The sequence below is a fragment of the Balearica regulorum genome, chromosome 20 (assembly GCF_011004875.1).
Source record: "Balearica regulorum gibbericeps isolate bBalReg1 chromosome 20, bBalReg1.pri, whole genome shotgun sequence".
Classification (NCBI taxonomy): domain Eukaryota; kingdom Metazoa; phylum Chordata; class Aves; order Gruiformes; family Gruidae; genus Balearica; species Balearica regulorum.
The window spans coordinates 10,766,787-10,787,159 of NC_046203.1; the positions used below are offsets into that span (position 1 = coordinate 10,766,787).

Below are 20,373 nucleotides of genomic sequence, written 5' to 3' on the forward strand. Positions count from 1 at the left end.
ACAGATCCTAATTTACTACCATCCTTCTAAGGGGACCTGGGCAACTTAAACTTGCTTTTGTGAGCCCTGGGCAACCTGAATTTAAGCTAGCTATGCTCTTCAAAGCAAAACAAGGCTGTACATACATAAGCAGTCAGAGCATCCTGATCTTCAGTGTTTGGCCCCTAGAACAGCCCTGTGGGAGGGGAATGCAAGTCCCAGATGCCCAACGTGCAGCCAGACAAGCGGAGCGGAGCCAGCAGCTCGCCCCGGCTCACAGGAATGCTGACGGATGCCAGGACCTGCCAGCATTCAACACTTCAGCCAGCCAGGGACCACAGCCACCCTTCCTCAGGCTGAGCAGCACTGAAACAGAAGAGAGAACCTCTTTTTTAATAGCTTACCCAAACTGAAATAGGTTTCCACCCAGCACTTAGCACTACTTTAGGCTAAAGCAGTTAAGATATTCTGGTACACTTGACTTGGCTGTCTAAAAAAGGAATAACCAGGCAAGAAACCCCACCGCAGTCTACCACAGAGCACTGCAGGTCCCAGGAGGCATTTGCTGGGTGCTTTAAGACCAGTCAGGTCCACAAACTGTAACAAACTGCCTCTTTAAACTCATTAACAAACTCGATTGTCCTTTCCCAGCAAGTGCGAATCCAGGCACCTTCTCCCATCTCACTGGCAGAACAAGCCAGGCATTCACCTGCCACAAGGAGCGGCCAGGGAGAGGCTGAGCATTCTGATGTCCTGGGAACACACCTCTGTTTGCGACCACCGCCAGCTCTTCCCACACCCTGGAGCAGGTTTAACAGCTCTCCCCCCCCCAGACAGGCCCTCTGGCCCCGCCGCAGAAGCATCACCCCTCCGTGTTGGGTGCAAAAGCCACTGCAGGCAGATAAACAGCCGACTGATCAGGTTTCTCTACTTACCACAAAGGGGTTGATTCACCAGAGCCTACTCCCTTTTCAGGCTCTTTCTAAATAAAGGCTTCAAAGAGTTCTGGAAATTCATGCTTAACAGGCTTACTGTAACGCCAGAGCACAAGGGCTCCTGTGGGCCAGACTCTGCTGCGGGACTGCGTCACGCTCATTTTCTTCCAAGACTCTTGGATACACTTGTCTAGGAGTTAAGGCTAGAACAAGTCCTTTTGGCTGATGCTCATTTTGGCAGATCCTCACTGCCACCCAAAACACGGCCTGACACCAGCCGCTCAGTCTTCTCAGCAACGGCCAGCCCTGCAGATGGAATGCAGATGCTCAGGAGAGGAGGTGATCCTCCTCCATCCCCTCCTGGGGCTCCAGGGATGCTCCTGGGCATGAACTCCTCAGCACTTGCTCCCTGTTCTCAGAGAAGAGCACTCGCAAAGTCAGCTCAGCACCTGGTCGGCCAGAAAAAGGCCTGTTTCAGGCTGACACCCCCCAGCACACGCACCTGGGGCTGAAAGGATTCAGCACAGACAGTATTGCCATGACCAGGCATCCTGAGCGAGCCTCTGTCTCCAAGGCACTGAGAAAGACTAGAGCAGCAAGTTTAGGATTGCTCAGCCATCCTGGAAACACCAGTTGTAATGTGTGGGGTTGGAGCTCGCATACCAGGAGGGAAGAGAAGAGAAGAGCACAGGGGACAACCAACCACGCGTAACTGCACTAAGGCTCACCCACCCTGCCGCTCTGCACCAGGTGCTGAACTCACAAGTCAGCAGCTAGAATTTGCTGAGACACCTCCAGGTGATTTAGCACTGCTGCTGCAACCCCCAGGCACAAGCCCAGAGCTAGCTCACCTCCTCCTAGCAGGGGAGGTTTCTAGTGCCTTTTCCTGAAAAGCCTTATTTATAAGCAGCAAAGCAACCCTGCATTTAGTGACTCCTCGTTCCGCCCAGGTACCGGCGCAGGCAGGTTCTCTGGTGGGGAGGCAGGAACGCACAGCGTGGGATGGTGTGATGGGAGATCCCAGCCGCCTCGCCTCACCTGCTCCTCGCTGAAGATTTCACACGCCACAGCGAGCTCTCGAGCATTGCTTTCGCATGTCTCGGTTGTCAAGAAATCCCCCTCCCCCAGCATCTTCAGAGAAAGCAGCCAGAATGCACTTCATTCTGCCTAAGAACTGCTCCTATGATTTTCTTTGATGCCATTCAATGCAAGCAGCTGGATTCTCTATTTATAGCAAGATCATCAGTTTGGAAAAACGACTTATGTTCTTGTTATTATCAGAGCACAAGATACATAACAAATTCCCACTATGCCAAGAGTGCTACAAGTTGGTAAGAGAGTCCTCACAGTCAGGCTGGACACCTGCAGACGTCCACGCAGACAGAAAGCGGAGCATTTAGGACTGAGACCAAAACCCCTGAACCTGACATTCAGTCTCATGCTGACACTCCCTTCAAGAAGGCACCAACTCATACCCACACACTGAGCTTTCCTCCCTGGAGAGGTTGCCTTCTGAGCCAGTTTTATTCAAGTCTTATTGCAGGGAGCATTTGGGATTAAGGCAGGCGCGTTTGGGAGGGATGGACAGCAAGTTGCTGCAGCATTGATACCTCTGGCCTGAGCTGCTGGAGCCAGAACGACCGAGAGCACGGTTCCGTCAGCAAGAACAAAGGGTTGGAAGTTATAAGCATTAGCGCTCCAGAAATGATTCATGCTTCTTGGAAACAGCTTTTTTTGCTACGGATATTTGATAAGCTCCGGTTTTTAATCAAGACTAAGGTGGTCAAAGGTTGGGGTGTTTTTACACTAGGTCTCTGAATAATTCCAGACTGGCACTAGCTTGCCACCCTCACGTTGTTGAGCTGCAGCATCCATCCTTACCTGAGGACACCCTCATATCCTCGCCACCACCGTAACCCAGCACCTCAGGGTCCCGATACACCTGCAGGAGTTTGCTGAAGCCATTCAATTTAACCACCTGGCATTGACCACCCTTCTGAACGCAGTACCCGATGCTGGACAAAGCGGTACCCAGCCACAGCTAAGCACTTTCTGGTGAAAAGCCTCTGTCCACAAGCTTATTCACAGCAAAACACCCAGCTCACACTTGACACTAGCGCCCCTTTGGATAGTTTTAATCGGCCAGAGAGAGTTGGGAGATGTGGAGTTACTGTTTAAAAGCCATCACAAGGAGGCAGAAGCCTGCACATCTTTGTGGTCTGAAGCGATTTCACCTCCCATGTCAGATCCTAAACACGACCCAGGGACTCGGAGCACACTCAGGCACAACTGTGCACAAGATGAAAATCCGCTGACTGGCAGCAGTCTGGTCCTTTGCTCATTTTCTCCTCTCCTAAGCACTTTGCACTTCCACACGAGAGATTTGAAGAGCGGCAGATTTTAAGAGCAGCACAAAGAGGTAATTAACTTTCACAGCAATACCTGTCGCCAGACTTCAGAGGTCACAACAGTAGCCTAAAGGCTGTACATTGGGTATCTCGGCAATCAGCCCTCAAGAGAGGAGGCACCAAACCAAAACCCAGCCCGTGGTGTGCTTGCCAGGCTGTTTCAAGAGCACCTGCCCTGAGCGGGAGGAGCAAAGACTTGCCCCAATGCCTGGCAGAGCACCTTTCTCTCTGCTTGTGCCCAGGTCAGGTCTGCAGCAGCCTCGCAGCACAACCCAACCACCCCAGTGCCCTTCTTCTCTCGGAAGAGTCCGAGCATCCCCTTCTGCAGACAGCAGACGGTGGGCTGCACATCCATCCTACTCTTCCTGGCCCTGCCAGCCTCTAGCAAGACTTCACCAAGTCAAGTGGCAGCTATGCGGCCTCTACAGACGTACTTCTTCCTCAAAGATGACTTTCAGCAAAAGGTATTCCACCACACGCTGAGCGGAGCACGCCCATCCGTGCACCCACACCTCCCTTGGCAGAGGGGCTGGCCTGAACCACCGCCCTCCCCGGCCGCTCCCCCTCGCCCGACCCTGCCCGCGGGGCTGTGCTAGGGATGGGGAGCTGCCTCGGGAGGAGAGGGATGTAAACCCACAGGCTCCTTCCTCCCAGCCAGGGAGCCTCCCTGCTGCCTACCTGACTCCAGCCCCGAAAGACAAGCTACATCTCTGCCAGCTTTGCACTGCTCCAGGGAAGGAATAAGCACTCACACCCCATTTGTCACACTTGGAAGCAAATCAGACAGACAGAACTCCGCTCCACTTGTTCTCCCATTTTGTTAAACAAGCGAGGGGAGGCCGCAGCACGTCTCCTCGCCAAGGAAAGCAGCAGAGTTTTTCAGATGAGCACAAGTGGTGTGCAGACGGGGGGGAGCAGCAGAGAGAGCCACACACTGCAGTGACGAGACACAAAACAATCTCATGATTAGTTATTGACTCCAGAGGAGTTGGAGCTCTAGCAGCAAGCCAGCCAGGAGAGCAAAAATCCCTCTTTTGTTCCACAGCCTCAGACAGACTTGGCCACACAGCTCTCTGCTGTCTCACTCCAGACAATGAGAAAAGAAAGTTAATCCACTTCCCCTATAGCAGGAGCCATCCAGCCTGCCGGAGTGATGCTGCAGAACGATACACGAGCATTCCCGCGCATCAGTGCCAGCCTCGCCTCGGCCTGGCGCCCACCGCCGCTAGCGGATGCCAGACGGCTCGAGGACCTCACCGGGCACTGCCGGTATCGCCAGGGACAGCAACAGCTTTGGATCCGCTCCTGCCTTCCAAAGGCACCAGCCCCTCGCTCAGCTCTGCCCTGCCCTGCAGGCACCACGCTCCCTTGCCACACTGCGCCCCAAAGCAGAAACCAGCCGTGGGGTCTCTCCCACCCCGATGATTTATAAGTGACACGTGCTGCCAAGCACAGAAATTTCAAATCCACCTTTAGAGAAGACAGACTTCCATCTTGGGATAGAGCAAGCTTCAGACTGCTAACTGGGGACAGAATCCATCCTTTTAACATCACTTGCCTGCGCAGCTCACAGCCTTCCTGCAGGAACGACGTTTTCCTCTGTTTCAGAGGTCAAGTGGTGCAGAGGATCGTGGCCAACACAGTCCTTCAGTGTTGCCTCTTTCCCCCAGGAAGGGCACAGGTTACACGTGCATCAGAACCACCTTACACATTAGCCAAACCCAAACTTCTTCCCAATGCCCTCCTAGGGAAACAAAAGTCATCTTTTAGTTTGGACACATGACTCAGGATTCAAATGACCTGCTTTTCAACCCCCTTCTTCACCATCAGCTTTCTCCATTCTCCATATGAGAACTAAGAATATTTACTACATTTAAGATCAGGGAAGGAAATTACGATTCACAGGCTCTCTGCTCCACAGAAATGGGAATTATGTACCTGGGTATGTCTAGAGCATGAACAGACGTAGGTATTGTGTCTGGAGCTTTGTAGTTCAAGGGCGTGATTTTAAAGTCAAGTCATCACTGCATAAACCTGGACAGCTAAATAATAGAGTGGAGAATAGCAAAGTGCTGAAATCTGCTCTGGAAAGCACTTGCAGTTTCTTTACTCGTAGCGACCCGGGAGAGAGGGCTGTTATTTTAACATTACACTTCTGCCCGCGAGAAGCCTCGCTGAATGGCAGGCAGCAGGACCGAAATAATCTGCAAGGCCCCTGGAAGCCGCCGAGTTGAGAGGAAAGTGCTCCAGCATCCCCGAGCAGCACAAGCCTTTGTTCCAGCACGCTCCTGCCAGCGACCGGGACTGCCTGCCCTGCTCTGAGCAAACTTATTTCCCTCCTCACAAATTAACTCCATCTCCAGCTGTCCCAGCGCCAGCTTCCTGTTAAGATTAATTATTCTTTGTACACCCGTGTTTGATGATTTACCCAGCAAGCCAGACACAATGATTAGGAATTCTGCATTCCCATTAGCGCTCTCCCTCGAGGCTCAGAAGTTTTCAGGGAAGGACCTTCACCCTGGCCCAGCCACGAGGAGAAGCGTGCCTCCCCAGAAGGTCTGCGTTGGTCACCAAATGCCAGTCGTCATTTGTGACGCTGCCGCAGGGTCAGCTGAAGAAGATGTGCTGCTGAACAGCCATTACTGCTAGTCAGCAGGGCTGGCACAGAAGACAGCGTAGGTGGGAGCACTTATGATCCCAGAAGGTGTGTCTCCAGTTACACTTTCCTATGACACAAGATTTCTGGCGTGTTTAGCAAGGCAGAGTGAGCTTTGTTTGTTTGTATTGTCCACCTTTCAGAAGGTGCAATTTCCAAGAGCCATAAAACGAGTTATCATCGTGTGAAGTAGTCATTTACACGCTTGTTTGCATTTGTGATCTCCAAAACCACAACACTGAGAGAAGCTGCCGCACCAGATCGGTCCAGCTCAGGAAATAGAAAGCACCAAACCTCAGTGCTGCGGGCCAGGCTGCAGTGAGCGAGGACTTGGGGTCTTCTCCTGGGAGCCACTTATTAGTCTGAAAAGTCATTGCTAGTCACAGGAGGTATAGGTGTGCATACTATATAACACGAGTTGATGCCACCCACCTCTCCTCACGTGCCAGGAGAAAGCCACAGCACGTCAGAGGTTGTATGATCCCTCCGCTGCTGAGTCCATGGAGCTCAACAGGGCTGAATACTCCCTTTAAGGTCTCTTTCCAGCAAGTAGTTGCCTGCTGTCACACCAAGAAGGATGTTTCAGCAGCTACACAAAAGTCTCCTCCTCTGACAGCGAGACATTTCCTTCAGCCAGAAGGTGCCCATCCGAGAGATCCCCAGCCCCAACGTGGAAGGTTTAAACACCGGAGACCGTAAGATACAGAGCAGCAAGGAGGACACACAGCAAAAAGTCACCTTGCGCTCTGCAGACGTTGGTGTCACATCCCAACGTGGCTTACTTGGGCAGGTTCAGGCACCAGGTATGGAAAGTTTCTGCCCCAGCTGGTGAAGCCAATTTGCAGGGACCTCAGCCCAAAACAGCCGCTCAAGTCACCTCTGCGTAGAAGCAGAGGGAACAGCCACACACAGCCCACCTCAGATTTTGGCTTGATGCTTCTGCCAGCTCTCCTAGAGCCCTGCTCTGCTGCCCCAGCTTCTTACCAAAATCCCTGCAGTAGCATAAAACACCAGACCCAAGAGCAAAACCTCTCCTGGCTTCAGGACCAACACTTACACCCGACTCCAAAGTTTCAGAGTCAAAGCAATAAGGAAGCAGAAAGAAGGTCCAAAACAAAGAGACACCTTCCTCCTTCCCCACACCAACCAGCTGCAGCACACCAGGAAGCAAAGGAGATCTGGCGTAGAGGAGAACCTAGCAGTTCTTCTCCAAGATGCGAGTTGAACAGGCAACAGCAAGGTGTAACCGTGGCCAGCCCCAGGCAGCTGGCAGTGCAAGGGGCCAGCACAACCAAGCCCTCTGAGGCCAAACGCTCTCATCTCACCCAAGAGGCGCCTGCAGGAACAGGAGTGGAAGTCAATGGGATGGGCTGAGGATGGAAGTCAGCCACACTTCATTAAGAACATCTTTGCTGGAAGAAGTACAGCTGGGAGTACCCTCCAAACAGATAAACACTGGAGGTGCAACTGGTTTGCTCTAACAGGAGTTAAACAGGCTACAAGTCTGCACTTGTCCTAGATATTTTTTTCCTGAGAAAGCTTCCAAAAAGCTATTGCAGACAACTGAGAGAGGTGCTCGCAAAAGCAAGACATAGGCAAGCACAGGCACCAGCATCCAGGCTGACATCTCTGTTCAACCGACTTTCATTTTACACTCTTTGGACTTTTTTTTCTCCTCAATTTGTTATAAAGAAGCATGCACGTAGGAGAAGCAAGCAAGACAACCTCAAGGAAAACAGCAAATGAGTTTGCATTTCCATGGCACTGAGCACAAAACTAACTTGTAAATGCAAATGACTTCTCTAGAATGGGGGAGCAAGCTCCCAGTTCAGAAGATCTGAACCAAGCAGCTCGCCTCCCCCCCAGTCCATCCCCATCCCTCCATCCTGACCAGCCACCAACGGGGCCAGGGTCTCGCTTGGGGTAACAGCCACCCACGTACCCCATACCTCCTGCACCACGAACACGGCAGAGACACCGCTGCCTGCAGCTGCCAGCCCCGCAGGCAGGCACACTCTCCCCCCCCACCCCCCGGCACACACAGGACCACGTACTCAGCCTGGACATCTCCCAAACTGATACTTCCACAACTCAAAACGTTCAATTTCATTTAAGACGTTACAAAACACTTGCCGCAGACCGTGCTTGCAAACGGGCGGGCACCCCTCCTGCACCGGGACACCGCATCGCCCATCTCCTCCCGGCCTCCTCCCATCGCCCTGCCATTAAAAAATGGGGATTTCGGGGTTCCGTCAGACCCAGGAGCACAAGGGCCCGGTGTTCAGGGGCCACGCCACGGCGATGCCGGCAGCCCAGGGAGGCCGCGGGGCTCCGGGAAAGGCTGGGCGTGGGGGCCCGGCTCCTCCGGCCACCTCCCGGTGCCACCGCCCTGGGCACCCGCCAGCTTCGGCGGCTCCTGTGAAACAAGCCCGTACCGGCTGGAGGGGGGGAAGTTTGGTTGGGTTTTTTTGTGTGATGGGAGGAAAAAGTAGAGGAAGCAGAGGAGGAAATAATTCAGCAGGCTGCTCCTACCAGCCCCGCCGCTGCTCTCCCCGGACCGCCTCATCGAGGAAGGGGGAGAAGCGAGGTGCAAACCCCGAAGTACCCGGTCCCCAGCGCCGGGGAAGGGGGGGGGACACACACGACACCCGGCTCCTCCCCACCGTCCCCCGCCCCGGCACCAGCCCCCCGGGCCAGGGGACCCCGCACACCCCACGGGGCACCCCCACCGCCCTTGGGCCCCGCGGGCAGCGGTGACCCGGCTCGGCCCACCCCAGCCCCGCAGCCCGGGGAAGACGGGCGGGGAGCACCCACCAACCCGGGAGGCGGCGGGCAGGCCGCGGGCTCACCTCGGTACTGCAGCGAGCCCGAGAGGCGCACGGTGACGGTGCCGGCCAGCGGCTCTCCGGGGCTGTAGACGACGCGGCTCTCACCCAGACGGATCTCGAACAGCTGCACCTTCCCCATGGCCGCGCCGAACGGACCGGCCCAGCCCAGCCCGGCCCGCTCCGCCAGCAGCGCTACCTGCCGCCCCGCGCCGCGCCGTCCCTGCCCCGGCGGGCCGGCTCCGCTCCGCCCCGCTCCGCCCCCTCTCGCCCCGGCCCGGCCCCGCTGTGAGGCCGGGGCGGGCCCTGAGGCAACGGCCGAGCGCTGGAGCCGGTTGTGGGGCTGGGCAGTGGAGGAGAGGCAGCTTGGTGTGTCCGGGCTGTGCTGTGAGGGGAGCAGCCGGTTGTGGAGCAGGCTGTGAGGGAAGGGGCAGCTGGTGGGAACCGGGCTGTGAGGGAAGGAGCCGGTTGTGGGGCAGGCTGGGAGGGAAGGAGCTGGCTGCCCCAGCATGGGGCCATCTTGCCTCCTGGTGCTCCCTGCTCCAGATCTAATCTGATCTCCTCCCTGTCATTCTCCCGGCCCAGCTGTCACCTCTCCCCCCTCCTATTTTTATAACCCCAATTGCTTTAAGTGTCCAGCAAGAGGCAAACACAGGGTCCTGACCGCTGCCTGGGACGGGGGCTGAGGGGTGAACGACAGCCCTGCACTCCCCATGGGTCGGCAGGGTGAAGGTGTCTGACCTGGCTGGGACGTCCCGGGGAGCTGGGGGGCCAGCAGCAGGTTCCCTCCACCACACTTGCTGTGTCCCCCCTCAGAACTGTGTGTTTGAATAAAACCCATTGTAAAACCCACAGCGTGCGCAGCGCTGGGGAAAGGCACCTCGTGGCCAGGCCTCCCGGCCACTGACAAGCTGGCTGCGTACACAGGCAGAATGAATAAGTATAAACCAAGCTGTTTATCTGCAGAACGCACCCAGCCCAGACCCAGTTGGACAGACAGACATCCTTCCACAGACCTGCAGTGACACCAGCCCAGGCAGACAGGGCTGCGGGACCCTCCATGCCGCAATGTAAAGCCCCTCATAAAGCACCAAAGGAGTTTGTGTATTCCCAGCGCACAGAGCTCCTGCTGTGAAGCTCTTCCAGGCTCTTCCTCCTCTGGTGTTTAAAAGCTATCTCTTATTTTTCCAGCCTGCGTGTAGTCACAGGCAACATACAGCCCTACAGTCTTGTGCCAAGGCTTTCGGCAGCTCATCTCCTCCCATGGGGCATACCCTGGGATGCATCCATACTCTGCTCTCCTTGTGCTGCCCTTAGTTTTTGTTTCGCCAGGCTGTGCACCCCAATTTTCTCCAGCCTCTTTCACCTGACTCTGCAGCTTCTTTTCAGCTCTGCCAGCAAAAACAAACAAATGGGGGGGGGGGGGGGGGGGGAAGGTCAAAAACACCCTGCGCTACAGCAGATTTTACTGAACCCCCTTCCCTCATGGAAAGTGGCCAAAGGCTCAGGGCTTTGTGCACTGTTGGGGCCACCCCATTGCTGGGGCCACACCAGCACCCTCGGCCCAGAGGGACACTCGGAGTGAAAAAACCCCTTCACCAAAACTAAGCTCTTCATGCTTCACCACAGCTCTCCTGACGCAAAGAGATTTACACGCCTTGTTTGCAGAAAAGTTAATTTTAAGCACGGCAAAGCTGCTTGCCCAAGGTCACGACATGAATAAAAAGGATTCCTGCGCCAGGAGCTGAACAAAGGCGCCCAGGCTCTGGCCACGGCTCTGCTCGCTGTGGCACAACTACAGTACTGCAAGACAGGCGCTGTGTGCTTCGGCACAAATACTTTTTGTGACATGGCCGGCAGAGATGCCACAGCATTAATCCATCCCCCGGCCCACAGCTACGCTGTGCTGTGCAGTTTCTAAGACGTCACTAGATGGGTATAATTCAATACATTTGATGCCTGCGGTGGCAGGGTACCTGCTGATCCCCGTACGTGGCCTGGTGGTGCTCAGTTCAGGAGGGTTTTACTCATTGGAGTCAAACATGTATTTGCACTCCTGCCTCCCTGCTCACCTGCACGTGCCCTGGAATCACCCCTGTTATCTAATTGCATGCAGAGTCACTGGCCCTGAAATTCAGAGCAGGTTAAAAAAAAGCTGAGGATGTTTGGTAAACTGCGAAAGACTCACTTTCCTGCTATTTTGGACTATTGCTTTGCTTTAAAAAAAATTGTTTTGAAGGGTTTGTGGTGGTGGTAAATCTCACTTCCTCTGGGTTCTGTCTGCTCTCCCTTCCTCCTTTTTCCCATATTAAAAGGGAAATTCAAAAAGAAAAAAGGAAAAACAAACGTCCACCCCATTTTAGAAAAAAACAATTTCCTTTCAGATGTTATCACATTCCCCTAACTTCAAGGAACATGAAATATCTTGACAAAGAACAAAGTATTAAGAAACCCCCCATGTATTAATAAAACACCCCCAGGGCACCTGAGCCACGCTCTGCCCGCAGCACAGACGAGCTTTGGCCCCGGGCGAGCGGCCGCGAGCGTTCTCACACCTGTGCAAACTATGCCCACGAAGGGGGCAGCTGCAGGTCTCGTACTACCTATACATGTATTGTTTTATATATATATATATATATGCAAGAGACTTCACGATTAAGTTGGAGGCATGGTCTTGTGACTTAAATCTGTTCCTCTCAACCTTCCAGGTGTTGTTCTGCAGCTGTGCCCAGTGACATGGACAAGGCACAGCCCCACCTGACCGTGCCTCAGTTTCCCTCATGCTGGACACAATCATCTCACCTGGCAGGGACAGAGCTGAGCGAGAGAATACCTGAGCCATGACTGATACAGGGTTTAATGACGTCAACACTTCTGGTGAGGCAGCAGCACATTACTCCTGGGGCAATTTGTACTTCACAAGGTCATTTCCACCCGCTCTGTCGCTTCCGGATATGTGGGTGCTGGGCAGACGGGCCAGCCTCGCAGGGGTGCTGCTGGCCTCTCCTGCTCTCTGGCCCCTCTGTTACAAGGAGATGAGGCATCTTCCTCTCAACCCAAGAGTCTTCTTGCTTTTGCTCTCCCAACCTCTGCCCCATCCTGCTGGGGGGGAGCAAGCGAGCGACTGGGAGGGGGCTTCGCTGCTGTCTGGGTCAGCCGCTGCACCCCGTAAGGGCACCGGGGCAGCTGTGACCAGGGGAGAGAGAAAGCAGCAGAGCAGCACAGCCAAGGAAGCTGGCTGTTAGGCTTCTTAAGCTTACCTTGGGGACACACATGTGGACAGTTATACAGTCTACACCACCAGACACTCTTCTATATACCTCTGTGTGTGTGTATATAAAATCCATAGTACCGATATATTTGTATTACACTTGTGTTTATTACCTTCTCAAATCACTTCCCTGCTTCACTCAGTACCTCACCACTTCTCAGCTGATCCGTCAGCCACATCATCCGATACTAACAGCAACAACAATTACTCATTTGTTTCGGGCTGACACCTTTCACCAGTTCGCACGTAGGTAGGACTGTTCAGCCACACCTTCCTGCACACACATCCACCCTCTCCTCGCCAGGAGGCCACAGCCAAGGTCCCCGTCTCTGTTCAGTTGGTTCGCAGGCTTGACCAAAGACCGGCAAAGCAGCTCACAAACAGAGCACACGGTGACATTGGAGCTAAGTGTCCCACTAGTGGTGTATGAAGTTCTGGGATCTTGATGTCCTGGGGCTCTGCAGCAGCTCCCGGCTGCTTCTGGAACTACATCTCCCTAATAGACTCCATAGCTGCACCAAGTCTCCCAGACACGAGTGCCACCAGCCCCACCACGGCCCCGTTCCTGGGGTCAACGAGAAGAGAGCAGTAAGCGACCGGGGTGCTGTGAGGGGGCCGGGCAGCAGCTCAGGCTCCATCTCATGGGTGCTTCCTGACCCTGTATCCTGAGTCGGTGTCCCAGGCCTCATTCAAGGAGCAAAGGGAAAAGAAAAAAATTAAGGGGCTATGATAGCATAATAAATATCATCCGCTTACCCTCATATAGTGCCTGATTGAAGAATGTATTGGCTGAGGCATCACTACCAGAGAGACAGGACTGCCCTTCACCAAGGGACAGAAAAACCCTGCCATGCCGTTTGCTTCCACTGCTCATCCCTTTTGCTGCTAACGCCTGATTTTTAGTCTGACTTTGGCAGGCTTCAGCCACTGGTTCTTGTTCTGTCTTTCTCTGACAGTAAAGAGTCCTTTAGTGGCAAGTAATTTCTCCTTCTGATGGTACTTACACACCGAAAATCAAGGCACCTCTCAATCTCCTTGATAAAGAGCTCAAATTGCTCAGTTTAAGTCTCTCCCTGTAAACCATTTCTCCAGCCTTTGTGTTATTGTGCCGATTTGTGTCTACGCAAGCCCACGTACTGGCATTTGTGTGCCGATGGAAATCTGCGTGCAGGAGCAGCCTCCCATGTACAGACACGTGCACATCCAGGAATTGATGCATTAGAGTATTTATCCCCAAATGCACACAGAGGTACACGCCAGCCCTCTAGCTCACATCACTGGCGGCCAGCCGAGCAGCCCCCCGTAACACGTAGGTGCTCCTGGCCTGTTTTTCCTTCCCCACAGATTAACCCTGGGAGACGAGGACTGATTCAGGGCCATCCCTCCTAAGCCAGCTCCTCCCTTTTAATCTTCCCCCCAAGCCATGGAGGAAGATGAGGGCAGGGAGAGCAAGCCCCCAGCTGAGCCGCTGCGATCCCATGACCCAGCTGGCACCCACCCCCTTCACATGGGTGCTATTGCTTTAAGTAGTTAATGCCCAGCCAGCGCCTGGCAAGCCTCACTAGAAAATCCTTAGAGAGAAGCAAGGCATTAATTACTATTATTATAATTCTAACTGCGCTGCCTGGATTTCTGATCTCCTCCTCTGCTGGAAGAGCCTCTGTTGCTCAGCATGGGACCGGGGAGGAGGATCGGATGGTGGGACGCCTGTCCTCCCTTCCCAACAGGGTTCAGCATCCGTGCACAGGCAGAACAGGGACGATGGTTTGTTTGCACTCGCCTACAGGTTCTGGGAACAGGAGGATCCACTCACTCACCCTCCTAATCCCAGCAGGACCTGAGAAAAGGGCCAAATTGAAACCAAGGGCTGGACTCTCCTACCCCTGGCACCTTCACTGCTCAGTTCTTGCACATCCCTTTTCTGCTGTGACAGCTTCATCTAATGACATCACAGTGTGAACAACCTGCCACAACCCCAGCCAATAGCTCTTCCCACAGTCCTGACCTTTGGTACCTTCCCTCTGGTAGACATCACTGCCTCACCACAGACTCACCGTCAGGGATGTGACATCTCCTCAGCCACTCCCATGCAAAGTCCACCATCTCACCTCCTGCAGCGCTTTCACCTAAATCCATTGAATTTCCCCCAAGAAATGGCTGAGGAGCACTCCCACATTGCCAGCTGTGGTTAGATAACCTCCAGCAGAGAGGCAATGACAAACAGCAGGACAGAAGGCAGCAATGGTGATATCTGAGACCACCACAGCTGCCAACCAGAGGAGTGGACCTCTGTGTGCTCAGCAGCCCCCTGCTAGGATTAATTTGCTCAACGAGCCCAGATGTCCCACTTCTAGCTGTAAAAAGCTGTGGGATGGACCCTGCCCTAGATGCCAGGGACAAAAGTCACCAGGAAGTCCCTCAATCCTCCATGCAGCTCCGGGGGAGGCATCGGGGAGAGGGGATAGTGCACCAAGGGTCATGTCAGCAACCCAGCTTGAGATCCCTGGGGTGGGGGCACCCCATGACACCCATGCTCCTCTCCCACACCTGGCTGCCTTTGCAAATTCATGGAGAATCCTACTCCCTCTCTCAGCACACATCTCCCTCTCTCACTTCATTGTCCTGCTCGTCATCAGTCACTCCATGTGTCCAGAGCAAAAAATATCAATCCCCAGCATGGGGAAACATGTCCCAGCAGCTGCTCCCGCAGGAACGCAGAGAGCAACCCTCTTGGCACCTGCTGAGTGGGATGTCTGAGCCAAACCGTGGCTTGGTGCAGAGGCAGACGCATCCAGAAGACCAAAGCTCACCGTGACGCTGACCCTCCTCACCTGCTGCTGCAAGTGGCTCTAGTGGAGTGAGCAGCCCAACACCTGGTGACACTGCTCAGAGTCCCCTTCTGAACAAAACCACACCTCCATAGCATAAGGCTACTCCATAGCATAAGACTACCTGACACACAGAGCCCCTTCCCCATCACCCAGGGCCTGGGTAAGGGCCAGGACAGCACCCAGCAGTGCTGGCCCCAAGGACACCCCATGGGGTGGGCCAGAAGGACACCCAGGCACGCAGGGGAAGGAGTTAATCTCCCAGCTCAAGCTGCTGCTAGAGCAGCTCTCTGCCTGAGGGCACCATCAGCTGCTGAACATTTTTCTTCGTGAAGTAATGCTTTCCAAAAGAGTTTGCTGGCTGGCTGCATCGTGGGTGGATGCTGGGTGGAAAAGCAGGGAGGCATGGGTGCCCCCCACAACAGCACCTTGCGGTTCCTACCCCTGCTCATCCCAGCTCTTACCTCCTGCCCACAGTCCCCTTTCCCCAGTCACTGTTGATTTGGGTTGCCGTGAGCTAATACACAAGACTCAAAGGTCGCTGGTCTGAGGCCAGCCAGCCTTGTTACGCAGCAGGTGAGTCACATCTGACAAACCTGCCTTGGCCAGAGCAGGAGGCATCATTAAAGAGTCCTCCACTGCCGTGACACGAGCGCCGTCTACCCCAGCCACACGTCAGGACAGTGCTGCTCACAGGAGGAGCTGATGGAGGCTCTGCCCATGCTAGAGCTGTGTGCTGGATGTCTACCAGCCCATGTCACTGCCAGCTGAGCTGGTGGCAAGTAAAGCAGCTGAAGGTGGGTCTGCAACTCATTTTCACCAAGTGACCAGGCAGCAATGATGCTTGTGCAGCCAGTTGCTTTGTGGCCCTGGTATTGGGCCAGTTGGCCAAATCAAACCCACTGTCCCCAGGGGGACACAAGCAGAGGACAGAGCAGCTCATGACAGGTTCTAGGAGCAGCTCCTGGGACACTGCTCCTGCCAGCAGCCCCAGCTCTCTGCACAGAGGATAACTGCCCAGCCCACCCACACAAGTCCATTAAGGGTGCAGGATGGTGGCAAAAAAAATACACGTGATTTTGGCATGGCCCATGGCTGGACCCGGGTGCAGAACTGCCCTGGGGAAGCAGCCAGCACCTGCCACCATGGGGTATCTGAGGGCAAAAACCTCCTTGCTGCTCTGCCTGCCTCCACACCTCCCACACTGGTGGGAGCTGAGCATGATGAGCTCCAGCAGATCCATGTCCACTCCTGCCACACTGCCTCTGCGGGGAAAACCTGCCAAGCTACAGTCACCTAATTTACCCACTGGGACAGTGTGAGCTGAAGCCCCTGTGCCACCCCTGGGACCTGTCCTGGCACGGGGTCCCAAAGGGGCTGAGGCAAGCAGCACATCAGAGGCAGTGGCAAGAGCCTGCAGCACCCAGGGGAGGTACAAGGGTGCAGCCTGGCAGGAAAGGGGCAGAGAAACAGCCAGTGGGTGCAGCCAGGAGGGCAGAGCACACGCCTTGGAGAGCCACACACGGAGATCTAAGAGCTTTACCCATTAAACTGAAAGCCAAGAGCAGGTCAGTGTGTTACAACAGCACGAGCAGTCAGAAAGCCCAGAAAGGCAGCTCAGGGCAGACCAGTAGTGAGCTATGTACAACACCCGATAGCCTTTCCCTTCCACAGAAGGCTGGAGGGATGGGAGAAGGACATGATAGGAACTGAAGAGCTGGTGTAACAAGCCATGGGACCCTTGTCTGAGGACAAGGGGGGAGAAGACATGGTATGCCTGATTTAATACAGCCAGCATGACTGTTAACAGCGTGCTTCAATTCCCTGTGAATACGTGGGTGAGGTGGAAACATCCCAGGCACAGTGTGGGTTCACGTCCGGATAAGACAGAGTCATCTTAGCTAAATCTCCCCAGCCTGATCTTATTTCACAGTTCTCCTTGGGGCTGGAGTTTGCCTTACAGATCAGGTGCTGCCAGATCTGTCAAAACTTCTCTTACTTCCCACAGTTGTATTTCTCCATCTTCCCTGTATCCTGTGAGCTTGAGATGGTTTAAGATGAAGCCAGTTCTTTCACCAGCAGCTGTTTCCCAACAGCATCTACCACTTTGCACACTCCTCCCATGGGCAAATATTCCAAGCCCAACCCTATCTACAGCTATTTTTACAGAGTCCTCCTAAAACCTGCCTTGCATCGACATTTCAGCCATGATGTGAAAAAACAAATGCATTTGATTTGTGTTATCACAGTCATCCAGCTAGAGCAGCACCAGAAGAAATCACTTCATTTGGGTTTGAACCATCTCTCCACCAGACACCTGCCTGACTACAGCACAGCTACAGCTCGACCTGTCCCTCCTCCTCTTAGCAAGCTCTGACTTTATCATTGCACTGCTTGCCTTCCTTGCTGCAACCCGAGCACCTGCAGGAGCTGCAAAGAGCTTAAATGAAATAGGGTTGAAAAAGAGAAAGACATTACAGCAGTTGCATTTCATCATCCTCTGTAGATATGTTCCTGCTCATGGCATCCCATCACTGGCATCACTTCTCAGCAGCTGCAGGAAGTAAGGATTGAAGAAGCAATTAAACTCCCCAGACCCAGTCTGCCACTGCCTGTCCCCATGCACAGTCAGGGGGCTTCTTTGGTGTGAACACTCTGTGGGTCCCAGTTTCTGGTTTCCCAGCTCCTCACACGGGTGCCTGTGCACAAAGTATCACCATGGGGAGCTGACCCCGCACTGGAAACGTGGCCATCTCCATGTCACAACACAGCCCTGCAAGGACTGTCATTGTGGCAGTGCAGGGCACACATCCTCATCTTCCCACCCCAAGGGCAGCCAGAGGAAGTTTAGGGCTGCCGTCCCTCTCTTAAGCCTCACAAGTACCACATCCTAGAAGCCTTCAACCAAAAAAAATGCACAGTGATGTTTCAAAAGGCAGCAGAGACAGATATCAGCAAGGAACCTGGTCCTGCACCCCCAAGTGCAAAGTCTGCACCCCCCTCCACCAGCAGCACCTGAGAAGTCAGCTGCAGCTCCACAGCTCAACTATTCCTGCACACCTTAATACATCACCTCCCTCCTCCACACCAGGCACCCACGTGTGGGTACCGCCAGCCTCCAAGGACCTTGCACTGAAGAAGTATTGGCAAGCGCTCAAGGGGCACCACAGAGGAGACTGTCCTATCCCATCCCAGCAGAGACTGCCCTGTAACACCTGTACCCCACAGCCCCCCTCTCCCAACACTGTATTTTTTCCTGTAGCCCTCTGTACAACCCCCCACACACACACACACACCTCCCCATCAGGGCACAGCAAAGGCCAGGGGCTCCCAAAGGTCCAGGAAGCCAGAAGAGACACCACAGCTATAGGGCAGAGTCTCACCAGCAAGGGTCCACATCCATCTGCTCCCAAGCATAGCAGATCCAGAGATGGTGGAAGTGTTCAGCCAGAACTCTAGAGCATCATGAAAATTCCCCTATAACAAGACAGGTCTAAAATCAAGCCAGAAAGCTAACCTGCAGTTCAGGCTCAGTGAGGGCAATCAGGCTGAGACACATCCTGGTGAACTTCTGGCAGGTCTACAGCAATAAGACAGGTCAAGCTGAGAAATCAGTCCATGGGTTAAGGTCTGGGAGACCAACATTCCTCAACACAATGCAGGCAGGGACTGATACCCCCAGCAGAGCTTAAATGGACCCCGAGGACCCATGGGCTGGGGCTCCAGGTGAGGCTGGTCAGGACCACTGAAGCCTGTTAGTGCCCTGACACCCTGTGTAGCTCCTGCCCTCCACACAGCTCCCATACAGCCCCCAGCCTGGAGCTGGTAGGGTGCTTTTGATAGCTTATCTGGCCCTGCTCACCCATCACTAGGACGGGGTGCTGAGGAGGGGTGCTGGGGTCAGCAGAGGTGGCTGCTGCAGGTCATTAAGGACTCGTTTGTGGAGACTGCTCTAGGGACACCTGGGGGAGCTGGATTCTTTGCAGACCTTCTCAAGCCAACCATGAAACCACTGCCGTGGGCTTCACAGCACTGCTCTGCAAAACAGTCTTGTCCGTGCAAAGCAGGAGCCCTGGCTGCAGCGGGGAGCACCAAGGCAGACCCTGCCCCGTCCTTGCCAGGGGACCGGGAACTCTGCCTGTCCCAGCATGGCTGAGACGAGCAGGGATGGCCCAGCCCTGTGGAGGCTGATGGGGACATGGGGCTGATCTGCTCTGCAGTTACAGCCTCTGCTGCTTTCTCTCCCAGGAGGAGGAGGGCAGACCTGTTGGCTTCTCTTACACCCAGGTGCAAGTCCCAGTTTTCCCCCCAACTGCTTCGCCATGAAGTCATCCATCCCCAGTGCCCCTGCAAACAACCCCCCAAACTTTGGGTGCCGCCACAGGGCAGCGGGTTGCTCCTGATTGCGTTGCATTGCATCATCCAGATGCAAAGCAGGCGGGAGGTACAATTCCAACTGCTGGGCCCATCTAACCCCCCAGACTAAATCCCCCTTGTTTCGTGGATGAGGGAAATGACCGTCTACTCCCAGTGCCCTGCCGTGGTAACGAGCTTTCCAGGAAAGTCTAATTGCTCTATCTTCCCAGCAGTGAGCGAGCAGCAGGTCGCCGGCAGCCTGCGTGACCCCTTCCCTGCACAGCACCCATGACCGAGCCCCACGCTCGGATGCGGAGAGGGTTTTTAGCAGTGGCGATATCACACAGGTTGGTCACATACATGAGAAAACCCATCGTGCGTCACTCTCTCAGCAAAACACTACTGTCACCCACGGCATCCCCGAGGACTCCCAGAACAGCCCACCTGGAGCTAAGGTTGGGCTGCTGGGGCTCTTTCGTCCCCTATTTTTAGGGATCAAACTGAGCCGCGAACCCAGGACAGCCTGGTGGAGGTTGACCACTTACTGCCAGCCAGGCTCCCTGGGAGCAAGGCTCGGTCCAGGAGAGCCACACAGGGCTAGCGGGGGCCAGGACCAAGCACCCGCCGGCCAAACCTCTCCCTAATTCTTCTCCTGGCACGTTGGGCGCCGCTGCGTGATGCCTGTCCCCCTCCAGTTGCGGCTGCATTTCTAATAGCAGCGAATTGCTGGTAATGAGCTGTGTCTCTCTATGAGCTGAGAGCCTTCGAGATCAAAGATGCTCTTATACAAAACCAAAATATTATCACTGGCCTTTAAAGGCCAGACTAAGCTTCTGAGGGAAAAAATTCAATTTTCTGTAGATCTAATTTGAAACCATTTTAATGCTCATTAAGATAGAGAGACCTGAGCAGATTGTGCAGGCTGGAAGACAGGGAGGGGAAAAAAGAAGTTATTATTGACATTTTAGTTTAGGTCTTTAGTCTACCCAGAGCTCCCCGTTTCTGGCCAGCGGCTTTGAGTAATGCTATTGTTAGCATCAGAATTGTAATTCTAATGTCCTTTTTATAACTGGCTTGGAAAAAAAATAATCTTAGGCCTTGACTGAATTTCAAGT

At 54.3% G+C, this 20,373-nt stretch overlaps 1 protein-coding gene across 2 annotated transcripts in view; it reads right to left on the reverse strand.

The window, feature by feature from the left end:
* The window catches only part of ARRDC1 (arrestin domain containing 1), a 36,562-nt gene extending 27,524 nt beyond the window's left edge, over window positions 1-9,038 (reverse strand). For both annotated transcript variants that reach the window (XM_075772240.1, XM_075772239.1), the window contains exon 1: window positions 8,828-9,038. In XM_075772240.1, the coding sequence (XP_075628355.1) occupies window positions 8,828-8,945 (118 nt within the window). In that variant the 5' untranslated portion in view covers window positions 8,946-9,038. The remainder of the gene's footprint in view (window positions 1-8,827) is intronic.
* Window positions 9,039-20,373: the final 11,335 nt, after the last annotated feature.